The sequence below is a fragment of the Chiloscyllium plagiosum genome, unplaced genomic scaffold (assembly GCF_037043375.1).
Source record: "Chiloscyllium plagiosum isolate Xiang-an unplaced genomic scaffold, Cpla_swu_hap1 HiC_scaffold_34, whole genome shotgun sequence".
Taxonomy (NCBI): Eukaryota; Metazoa; Chordata; class Chondrichthyes; order Orectolobiformes; family Hemiscylliidae; genus Chiloscyllium; species Chiloscyllium plagiosum.
The window spans coordinates 15,896,917-15,909,539 of NW_028270172.1; the positions used below are offsets into that span (position 1 = coordinate 15,896,917).

General features: G+C 38.5%; 1 protein-coding gene across 2 annotated transcripts in view; it reads right to left on the reverse strand.

Moving 5' to 3' along the window:
• Positions 1–1,820: 1,820 nt before the first annotated feature.
• cdyl (chromodomain protein, Y-like) overlaps positions 1,821–12,623 on the reverse strand; it is a 173,765-nt gene continuing 162,962 nt past the window's right edge. For both annotated transcript variants that reach the window (XM_043719484.2, XM_043719483.2), the window contains exons 4-7: positions 11,343–11,515; positions 9,103–9,313; positions 5,094–5,237; positions 1,821–3,482 (exon numbers count right to left, since the gene is read on the reverse strand). In XM_043719484.2, the coding sequence (XP_043575419.1) occupies positions 3,324–3,482; positions 5,094–5,237; positions 9,103–9,313; positions 11,343–11,515 (687 nt within the window). In that variant the 3' untranslated portion in view covers positions 1,821–3,323. The remainder of the gene's footprint in view (positions 3,483–5,093; positions 5,238–9,102; positions 9,314–11,342; positions 11,516–12,623) is intronic.

The following is a 12,623-nucleotide window of genomic DNA, read 5'->3' on the forward strand; positions in this document are numbered from 1 at the left end:
GCCCACACCTCCCCCCAAGGCCCCAAAGGAAACTTCCATATCCGCCACAGATTCACCTGCACCTCCACACATATCATCTATTGCATCCGATGTGGCCTCCTCTATATTGGGGAGACAGGCCGGCTACTTGCGGAGCGTTTCAGAGAACACCTCTGGGACACCCGGACCAACCAACCCAACCACCCTGTAGCTCAACATTTCAATTCCCCCTCCCACTCCACCAAGGATATGCAGGTCTTTGGACTCCTCCATCGTCAGACCACAACAAAACGACGGTTGGAGGAAGAACGCCTCATCTTCCGGCTAGGAACCCTCCAACCACAAGGGATGAACTCGGATTTCACCAGTTTCCTCATTTCCCCTCCCCCCACCCTGTCTCAGTCAAATCCATCAAATTCAGCACCGCCTTCCTAACCTGAGATCTTCTTCCCGACCTCTCCGCCCCCACCCCAGTCTGACCTATCACCCTCACCTTGACCTCTTTCCACCTATCACATTTCCGACACCCCTCCCCCAAGTCCCTCCTCCCTATCTTTTATCTTGGCCTGCTGGACAAACTTTCCTCATTCCTGAAGAAGGGCTTATGCCCGAAACGTCGATTCTCCTGTTCCCTGGATGCTGCCTGACCTGCTGCGCTTTTCCAGCAACACATCTCCGGCTCTGATCTCCAGCATCTGCAGACCTCACTTTCTCCTCAGAATTCTACAGTTACCAGGATTAGATGGGAAAGAGCAATTTGCAACAACTGATCAGCAATAAATGGTGGAGTAGACTCAAGGGATTGAACTGACCTACCTCTATTCCAAGTTCACAGCAGTTTTTAAATTCCAAATTTTATGTAATTGAAATCCTTTTCACCCCAGCATCTGTGATGGGATTTGAACTAATGTTTCTGCATATTATCTATTGATCATCTGACTTCTGAATTACTAGTCTAGTAAAACATTAACAAAATCTTATAGGGACCTAAACAACATAGATAACATCTAGCAGAATCATGCAAGAAGTCTGGTGAGGCCCAGCTTGACATCAGGACCAACTTGCTGTCTTTTCCATGCATTTAGAAAGCAACAAGGTAAGTACCTTGCTAGGCAGTAACAAGTTGTCAATTATAGGGATTATAGCTTGTTAAAAATCTGAATAATGCCAAAGCTTGGCTTATTAATATTCAGCTTCCTGTGTTATATGCACCAAACAAGCTAGATGTTAAGAATTCTCAACAAGACTGAACAGGTACCTGGTGACTTCAGCCCATTGCTTGCTATCCATACTGGCAACAATTATTGTAATTCCACTGCAAGGACATCATGTAACCAGAGACATGCATTCAGTTCATGAATTAGATCAGGCTGCATTTCTGGCCTGTTTGCTTGTATTCACAACACTCACTCACCGAGTCTTACTTTGATATTCACAACCTCCCTCCTGCTTTTCATTTCTGTGTATTCCTCTAGGCAGCTGAGAGTGCACTCACCCGAGTGGTAACTTTGAATAAGGCTAGCATAGTCAGCTGCTGTGCGGAGGGAATCTCTCAGTGTAGTGATGTCTCAACAAATTGAACTCCTCCTCCTCTGTCTACATGCATCGATCAACTGTTTGCCAAACCAAAACTGCATGTGGGTTTTATTTTCCCAAATCTCAACAATTGCAAAATGCAGTACAGCAGGAACTTCTTCTGCCCGAGTGTTCTGATAATTTCCGAATTAAAATTGCAAGTTTTCAGAGGCTATGTTACAAATTAGCAATATACAACTAGGTAGAGATGAAAGAGGCCACAAGGATAAGCATGAACTGTGCAGAAAAGCACAACAATTTGGCTGCTCGTTTGAATATGAAATATTAGTTTTATTTACCCAGATTTTTTTCACAGCTCATTTTAATTATTAACCTATAAAACTTTACAGATTGTACAGTTTAATATAGTTTAAACTACTGAACAAAAGTAGGTCCCACAGATGCAAAAATACTGTACCAATCCAAAGTAAAGGCAGATTTACACAATGTACAGCTCTCCACTAGGAAGGGGAGGTGATCATTTCTAAGTACAAACAAATAAACTGTACAAAAATAAGATTTAATTTCCATTCATACATTCAGAGAAGATTGCAAATGCAGATATCTATATCCAGTGAGACATCTGCAAACAGGAATTAGTAACCACTCCTAAAAGGAATGCACAATACTATTTACATGGGGCACTGTTAAGAATACCGCATAGTGTATCATAAAATAAGCGGTCACAAAAATCACCTACTTTTAAAGGTAATTTTTGGAAGGAGTTTTGCTTTGAATAGTGTGCCAAAAGGATTTTTTTAACTTATTAAATTAAGAAATAATGTTTCTAAAGTGGTACTAAAACATTATGAATACATAAAGCATTTTTGGGTGTAATATATCAATTTTAAACAGCAAAGAAAACACAAGCTCTTTCTATAATTTATCGCTCTCACCCAGAAACAGAAGTATAAGTTTATAGTTGATTAAAACAAAGAAAAAAAGCCTACACTTTAAAAACACTAAAACTAATCTTTAACTTTGTTTATTTCATATAAGATTCACAAAGAATCACTAATACTGCAAGGCAAGGTTTTTCTTAAAGAGCCAGTGGTTTCTTCATGCTTATTGGATAATAATGTACTAATATGTTCCAGAACTGGGTCAAACATTTACCACACAGCTCCTGAGCACATTTAACATGTACACATAAGTCTATAGATATCCCTCAGAAGAGTCTAAGGATTTATGTTAGACATTAGATCCACTGTCAGAACTTAGAATTTTCTTTTGATCTTTTTTATTGTCGAGGTATTTATAATCCTCTCTAGATACCCTAGATACCCATGACCATTCACTTTCTTTTAAAAACAGAGAGTGTTTATTTTTAAATTTAAACCAGCCTTACATATTCTCTATCAGTGAGAAGGAGGCTAGTTATTACCCGTCTTTTTTCCCCCTCCCCCTCTTAAGCTGAGTGTTTGTCCAAACTTTCCTGTCACAAACATATGCATTTAGATTTGGAAAGCATAGTAATGTACAGTGCAGTAATTGCAAATGACAAAAGCTACAGGATAAACAAAGACAACTGAAAAGTTTGGTAGTGCACACCAATTATATCCTTGTAGCTTTCTTTCCTGTCATCATTTGAGATGATGACAATACAGTTCTAGTTGCGATCTTCAGCTTCCATTTTCCAGCCTTTGCTCCTCAGCTTCTGAGCAGATATGACTCGAGAATGTCTTTCTACAGTTTCTCCCATCTCACATTTATAACCCAAAAAAGGGACAACCCAGCAGGAAAGAATTTTCCAATGAACAAGCATGTATTCAGAATTCATCAATTTTCTTCTGTAGGTATTTCAGCATAGAGTCCATCCCCTGAGAAGAGCTCCAGATTTTCCTCAGCACATCAGATTCATTTTCATTGGTTTGCTCCAAATCCCCCCTCATGGCATTTCTGACAAGAGCTTTGGATTCTTCAAGTACCTGGACAATGCAAAGAAATTCTTTTCAGAGTTATACCATTATTTCATGTATAATGTGAGAGAGCTTGGGGAATGAGTGATTCAGTTACAGCAGCATATTACACAATCTGTGGAGAGTCAATCTACAATCTCAGCAATGAAAATCTCCAATCAGTAGGGCAATTGCCCTGGATAAGTTAGCAAAATAAGTTTAAGCTTGCGATTATAATTGCATTGAACATGGGACTAAGATGACCAAGTCTGAAATTGCATGGAACAAAGTAATTCAGTCTCAACAAAAAAAAAGATCACATGATCATTGATCAGACATGCTATTATGAACAAAGTAGCTAGTTTCTATTTATATATTTTTTTCCCCAAGTTTATGCTTCATTAGTTCTGGGTTCAGCTGGAAGTTAGTACTTCATAAAGAAGCAGTTTTCCATCTTAGTAACATTACAGCCCTCTAGATTCAGTAATTTGCATTCTTGCCATGACTATCCATAAATGGTGGAAAATAAGAAAAAGAAAACTGTTTGATTTGGGAACGGTGCATACCCATTAATCAGTGACAAAAAAGAAAATTCAGTTTGGCCAAATTCAAATTTATATATAAAATATAAGTAGGAAAGTAAGTTGCGAAGAGGACATAAGGAGGCAATAAAGGGATATAGATTAAATGTGTGGCAAAGATCTATCAATCAATCAACTATAACATGGGAAAATGTAAAATTGCCAATTTTGGCAGGAAGAATAAAAAGAATACCATCTAAAGAAAAATTGCTTACAAAACTCAGATGCAGAAATATCTGGGTGTTTTAGTGCATGATTCACACAAGGATAGTGTCAGTTACAGTAAATTATTAGGACAGCTAATACAATAGTATTAATAACCGCAAAGGGAATGGATTACAAAAGTAGGAAGTATTCCTTCAGTCATACAAGAGCATAGGTGGAACCATATACGGAGTACTATATACAGTATTAGCAAATGCAGTGAAAGCAGTTGAGTAAGCTCACTAAACTAATATCTGGAATGGACAGGTTGTCTGGAGGAAAAGTTAGACAGCCTAAGCTTAAATGTGTTGGAGTTTATTGGGAAAAGTTATAGGGTGAATGTGGAAAGCATGTTTTCTCTTGTGGGAAAAATCTAGAACTAAAGCTAATTGCTTAAAATTAAGGGGTCGCCTATTTATGACAGATGTGGGGAGAGATTTTTCATTGGGTGGCCAGTCTTTAGAATTCTTCCGCGAAAGGCAGTGGAAGCAGAGTCTTTTAACATTTATAAGGCAGTAGATAGATTATTAAGAAAGATTAGCGGGATTGCAGGAATGTTGAGTAATCAGATCAAACAGTATTTGATTGAATGACAGAGCAGGCTTGACAGGATGATGGCCTACTTTTGCTCCTTGTTGATATAAAAATGTGAATGGCTGGAACAATTACTGATTTCACACAGAACTGACATTACACTGATATTTACCAACTTAGATTAGCTTGCAGAAACACTCTACATCAGTAACCATTAAAAAAATTGCTTTTTTATACATTTAAGGCTCAAATTCTGAAGTAAAATGCTGCATTTTTACTGACTAAGAGACTTGCATATTGGAAGCATCATTTCCTGACTTACAAGGGAATTACATGCGACTAGTTCCTTAATTCGGACCATAACCTCCTGACTGAATGTTCCAGGCCAAAAAACCTGCGATACCAATCCTTTTGCACATGCTTCTTGTGCAGTCAATTTTCGTCCACTGAACAGCATTTCATTAGCCTGTGGGGGAAAAAAAAACGGAGAATCTTAGCATACATGACAAAAAGATTCTGACTAATATGGTTTGAATAAACCATTTATATACAACATTTGCCCTTTACTCAAATATTAGGCTCACACATCTGTACAATCAAAGCTTAGATAGTTATATATAAAAAAAATAGAGGAACCTCAATTATCCAAATACCAATTATCTGAACATTGGATTATCAGAGGGAGATCTCCAGGTCCCGATGGAAACATTACATCAAAAACATGTTTCCAACAGTGATCGCGTCTTTTGTTTACAGTGATTAAACAGGCACGGTCTCCAAATGACTGCCTGCCTGCCTGCCCTATCTCTCTCTCCCCACACTTTCCCTGGAGTCCTACATAGGCGTGTACCCTAAACCCTCCTTCCCCAGATAATGTCTCCACCATTGTCTTGTACAGAGCAAATGTGGAACCTGTCAAAAAATTGCAGTAAAAAGTTGTGGGGGTGGTTGTGGCTGCGCGCCCGTGTGCGCGTGCTATTTGGAGACTCACCCCACAAAAGCAGCAGCAGTCTTGATGTTGGTGTACAGTCCCGCTTCCCCAGAGGGGACGGTGTTGGACAGGGTCGGGGGTGTGTGTGTGTTGCAGTCTCCTGAACAGGGAGCAGACTTTAAAAACTAAGCCTTAGAGGAAAGGCATTTAAATCGATTATTATTTCTGTAATTCAATGTTAATAATGATCAACGCTTGCTATGCAGGGAAATAATACAAAAGTAGGAAGGTTGAACAAGTTTATTTTTTCCTAAGTTCTGCCTCAAGCAATGGGTGAACACCCAAAGCCTAAGCTTAGACTTTACTACTGAATAATTACGAACAGTGGGAAAGGAAAAAGAAAGGCAGGGAGAAGAACCCATTCTTTTTAAAAAAAAACACAGATCAGGAGATGGTTAAATGGTGAGAACAGAAATTTACCCAAACATTCAACAAAAATCATTCAGACAGGACCTATTCTTTAATAAAAGCAGCAAGTGCTGCTGTAACTCAGCAGGTCTGACAGCATCTGTAGAGAGAAACTGGAAATATTTCAAATCCACTGACCCTTCATTGTTCTGAGAAAGGGTCACTGCACTTGAAACATTAACTCTGTTTTTTCTCTCTCCAGATGCTTCCAGATCTGCTGAGTTTTTCCAGCACTTTGTTTTTATTTCCTATTTCTAGCATCTGCAGTTCTTTGTTTTATTTCACAGCTCTTTTATAGAGTCTGCTCAGCTCATGCTTGCTCAAGTGCAAATGGTAAATAAATATAAAGACATGGAATAGCACTGATCTTTACTACCCATGAAAATTGTAGTTAAAAGCAGATTTATAGGAAAAATTGTATTTTCTCTCTCTCCCCTCATCAAGAATGTATAAAACAGCTTCACTGAAATTATCAACAGTCTACCTATAAAAAAGGGCAGCATGCTTTCTTGCTAGTTACCAATGAAATGTGACAACTGATAAAAGGTGTGCCTACTTCAAAGTAGGGAACACTTGTAGTTTAGTTTTTTTTAAATTTCGAACCAATGTTGTAGTTTTCAATAACAGTTGCAAATTTCTAGAAACTATTGGCACATCACAGAATATAAAACATGCAGCTTCAGATGGAGTTTATTAATACAAATCAACAAGTTGGACAAATATGACAATGAATTTAAAAAATTGATAAACAGGGATGACACTCTAATGTGCTACATAAACACTTTTAGGAAAATTAGGGATACTAGTTAATGATCCAATCCAGCAAAACAATTGAAAAGGGAAAGAGAGCGCTTCGCGGGAAGTTAAATCTTTATACAGAAATTGATCAAAACACAAGATAATATTGGGTACTGAAGATAAAAACTGTGGAATCATTTGCCAGTTGAATCCAAAATGGGGAAGGATGGTCGACACCCAGAAACTTTAGAACATAGAACAATACAGTGCAGAACACGTCCTTCAGCCCTCGATGTTGCACCGACTTGTGAATTATTCTCAGCTCGTCCCCCTACACTATCCCAAAGTCATCCATGTGCTTATCTAAGGATTGTTTAAATCTCCCTAATGTGGCTGAGTTGACTACATTCTTCCGTGAAAGGCAGTGGAAGGTAGGGCATTCCACGCCCATACCACACTCTGCGTAAAGAACTTGGCTCTGACATCTGTCTTAAATCTATCACCCCTCAATTTGTAGTTATGCACCCTCGTACAAGCTGACGTCATCACCCTAGGAAAAAGACTTTCACGGTCTACCCTATCTAATCCCCTGATCATCTTGAATGTCTCTATCAAATCCCCTCTTAGCTTTCTTCTTGCCAATGAGAACAGGTTAAAGTCTCTCAGCCTTTCTTCAGAAGACCTTCCCTCCAGACCAGGCAACATCCTGGTAAATCTCCTCTGCACCTTTTCCAATGCTTCCACATCCTTCCCGGAATATGGGGACCGGAACTGTATGCTATATTCCAAGTGAGGCCAGCGTTTTGTATAGTTGCAGCATGATATTGCGGCTCCGGAACTCAATCCCACTACGAATGAAACCTAACATACCTTCTTAACAGCACTATCCACCAGGATGAGAGTGTGTCACTGACTAGGCCAATATTTATTGCACAACCCATAGGGCAGTTAAGAGTCAACCACAGTGCTTTGGCTTGGAGTCACATAGCCCAGACAAATTAAGGATGGCAATTTCCTTCCAAAAAGGACATTAGTGAACTAGATGGGTTTTTCCAACAATCAATGGATTCAATGGACTCCTAATTTCAAGATTTCTATTGAATTAAAAATTCCACCATCTGCCATAGTGGGATTCAAACTTGGGTCCCCAGAATATTATCTGGGACTTCTGAATTAATAGTCCAGTTGTAATACCAGAACCATTCCCTCTCCAAATATTTGTCCCATATATGCAAGCCATTATTATAATACATGTTTTTAATCTTTCCTAAGTTGTTGGAGTCTAATTTTAAAATCACAACGGGCTATAGATACACTGCCTGTTTTCAAAAATGTTTGCAGCATCTAGTAAAAAAACAGATATGCTCAGGCATTTCTTATAGATTGTTTCTCTTAACACTCAGTCATATTACATGGAAATAGAACCTTCAGTCCAATTCATCCATGCTGACCAGGTTTCCTAAACTCAACTCATTCTATTTGCCAGCATTTAGCCCATATCCCTCTAAACCTTTTCATGTACTTTTTAAATGTCAATTGTACCCACCTCCTCTGGCAGCTCATTTCATACACGCATCACCTTTTGTGTTAAAAGGGCCCTTTAGGTCCCTTTTAAGTTTCTCCCCCGCCACCCCACCACTCACCTTAAACCAATGCCCTCTAGTTTTGAATTCCCTTATCCTAGGGAAAAGACCTTGGCTATTGACCTTATCTATGCCACTCATTATTTTACAAACCACTATAAAAGCTCATCCTATAACCACCTCCACGCCAATGAAAAAAAAGATCTAACTTATCCAGCCTCTCAAACTCAAACCCTCCAAACCTGGCAATATTCTTGGGAACCTTTTCTGTACACTCTCCAATTTAATAATATCCTTCCTGTAGCTCAGCCAATTTCAGATTTTAAAACCAACAGTTATGACAAAATATCATTTAATAATAAAAAAAAGTGACAGTTACCCACCATAAAGGTTATTATATTTTAAAAAGCTATACAGGGAATAAGTGGGTCAAAATGTAACTCAGGTAACATTAACCATAATTTCCACTCTACACTTAAGACCTATTTAAAGGTTGAATAGTGTTTTATTTTACTTTATCCTTTTATTTCTTTTAAATCTATACATCATAAATGCTCAGTGTTGCAAGCTTCTAAGTATTTTTGATGATTGTAGAATAATTAGCAACTTACCGAAGCTAACCCCATAATTCTGGGAAACGTTAGTGATGAACATCCATCCGGCGTTTGTCCGAAAGTAGTATAGGGAGTCTGAAACCATGCTTTCTCATTAGCCCACACCACATCACAAAGAGGTAATATGGAGGCTCCAAGACCAATTGCAGGACCATTCACAGCTACTATGATTGGTTTCTTAAACTGAATAAATGTATTGACAAAACTCCTAAACAAAAAGAAAACAAAGTCTTCATTCTTTGAATGGTTTCCAGATATGCCAATTTGTGTATTGGTTAGTAAATGGATGGGTTAAAGACCATTGACCTAAGCACAAATGAGCAAAATTTTAAAAATATTTAACAACAGATGTCTCAAAACTCTAGGATTTTAAAAATATTGATGACTTTTAAAAAACAAAAATGGGTAGATCAATCCTTGGGTTAATTCGGTATCTAATTCTGTCAAAGATCTCAGGCATACATTATCTATTTTCCAAGAAAAGCTATTCTAAATCAAGCTCTTAAAATTCCAAATTTGCCCATAATTTGAAAGGACCGCTAAATCAATCAAATAGTTTCATAATACAGTACAAAAACCTCAGATCAATGGAGTTATTTCCAATGTACCAACAGTTTTAATTGACCAGATTTTCACATTTCTTTACATGCAAAATACACAACTTCAATGACAATGTCGTGCAATGGATTTTCAGAAGGTATATACACACTACAAAAAATACTAAGGATGTAGGAACTTTTGAAGAAAAGCAGAAAACACTAGAAACACTCCTTGCCAGTTAGTATCTGCGCAGGTACACAGGATTTTTCAGATGGCACTGTCTCCTGCCCTGCCACCTGAAGATTCAGCAGAAAATGTATCTCCATTGATCACAAAAGCTACACAGCCATTTCATTCTCCAGGAATTATTAATTTGCTGGAAACAGAAATTCCAGCACCTCCAACCCAAGCATAATTCCTGCCTCGGGGAACTGTTGGTTAGTTTGTCTGACAGCTCTGTAGTCCAGTGTCAGTGTCAGCATTGGCCAGGACTAGAATTACAAAGAGTACCTAGATTCTGGATCAGAGCAGGATGACCTGTTGGCTTTGCGCCAAAGCCCCTTCTGGCAGTCTCAAAATTGAGGCTGGTCAAGAGCCCAAAACTCTATTAGTTCCTCAAAAAAAATCAATTATATTAGCAAACAATTACCTTCTTTTAAAACTGTGCTGACTAATCCAAACAGTTAGTCCTATCTCCCTGTACAGATTCCGGTAATGTGCCCATTATAGAGGTCAAACTAAAATAAAACAAAGAACTACAGATGCTGGAGATCTGAAACAAACAAAAACAATAATTACTGGGAGAAACTTAGCAGCTCTGGCAGCATCTATGGAGAGAAATCTTGATGTTTAAGCCCTGTATCCCCAATTCAAATCTAGAAACAACTAAGAAAAAGGTGGTATTTATGGTGATGGTGGCGGAGAAAGAGGGAAGTGAGGAGTGGCCGATAGGTCGAGAGAGGCTGCCACTTCAATACATGTATCCATGCCAACATTTCTGTCTCAGGCCTGCTGCTGTGCTCCAGTGAAGCTTGACACAAACTAGATGAACACTCCCCGCAACTTCCACTTAAGCACCTTACAGCTCTAAAGGACTTAAATTGATGGGTTGATAATGGAGTTTGATCATTTCAAAGCACAAACACACTTTTCCTTGTCTATTACCTACACCCACAGCCCAGTAATGTCATAAAGGAGTTGCTTTCAGAACATCCAATCCATTCTCAAAAACTCAGTCCTCAACACCAACTATTTATTTTCTTCCTGACTTACTATCAACAATCCCTTTGTATGTTTATCCTTCTTACTCTAAACACCCTCTCCACCCATCTACTCATTCCTTTACACCATCCCCAGGATCAGCATAAATATCATCTTTCCTAGTTGTTTCTAGTTCTGAAGGATCACAGGTCTTTGTTTCTCTCCACAGATGCTGCTAGACCTGCTGAATTTCTCTAACAATTTCTGCTTTTGTTTGATGTTGAAATCCGATTGACTGGCCTATAATTATTTGGTCTATCCCCAACTCCTTTTACATAATGGTAAAATATTCACAGACCTCCAATCCTTTGATGTTTCACCTACAGATATTTGTAATTTCTTCCGGTACTGAAGATCAATCAACCTAAAATATTAACACTTCACAGATACTGCCGACTGAGTCTAGCATTTTCTGTTTTTATCTTAGAAACACATACCTGATGGATTCAGTCATTTTTGTACTCTCCCTCTTTCGGTCATCTGTTAAGCGTCGAATGAAATAAATAAAATCAAGACCACAACAAAAGACACTTCCTACAGCACTCAGTAAAACCAATTTACTATCATCAGCTGCTGCAGTGTTCAGGGCACTTTGCATTTCCTTCATTACCTGTGAAAAATACAAAAACCTTAACTGAATTTAGCCAACATAAAATTTTAATTGCATAAACACTTAGATGATTCCATTCAACATTTAAAAACTTGTTTTGCTGGTTTCCTAAAGAGACTTGTACCTCATCCCTTAAAGCAACTAATTGAAAGAAGTTCAAGACACTGATGACACTAACTGGTACAAACAGTGCTGTTTCACTGGTGGAAAAGAATTGCATGCTTTCAGTTGAAATATTTCCTGCAAAGGACTGCAGCCTTCTGACACTGCAATATGCAGAGCTACAAATTTTGTGATACTTTTTCCTGGATTTACAAAGTTATTTTCTGTGGAGACTCCCCAAATTCCAAATATAGCCTCAAGCATCTCCTACTCTTACCATAACAAAAGAAGAGGAACACTCATCAGGAAATTTATGACCAAGCCCAAAGCTATATCATTTAAAAATAGATGATTTGACAGGATATGCCGAAGTACCCAATGCATATGCAAAATGCATTTTAAGTGTATTCTTTAAAAAGAAAGTGTGGGCAAAACTGGCTGGGGCAGCATTTATTGTCCATTTCTAATTACACTTAAGGTGATAGTAGAGAGTTGCCTTCAAGAATTGCAACGTATGGGGTGTAGATACATTGGACTATGAATAACCTATCCAATACCAAAGATCCAATTTTTATTATATTTAAAAACCAGTGTCTCAAGACTTTAAAAAATTCACTTGTGAGACATGGGTATTTCTGGCTGATAAGCATTTACAGGATTACTCATCCCTAATTGCCCTTGAGAAGGTGGTAGTGACCTACCTTCTTGAACTACTGTAGTGTGCTGTAGGTTTGACCTGCAATGTCCTTAGGGAGGGAATTCCAAGCAAATGTGAAGGAACAACAAAATATTTCCAAGTTAGCATGGTGAGTGGCTTGTGTGGCAGGTACAACTTCCCTTGTATCTGCTGTCCTTGTCCTTCTAAATGGCAGTGATCATGGGTTTGGAAGATGCAAGATGCTATCTAAAGGATCACTGGCAAATTTCTGCAGTGCATACTGTAGATGGTTCATGCTGCTGAGCAGTGGTGGTAGAGGAAGTGGATGTTGTGTCAATCAAGCAGGTT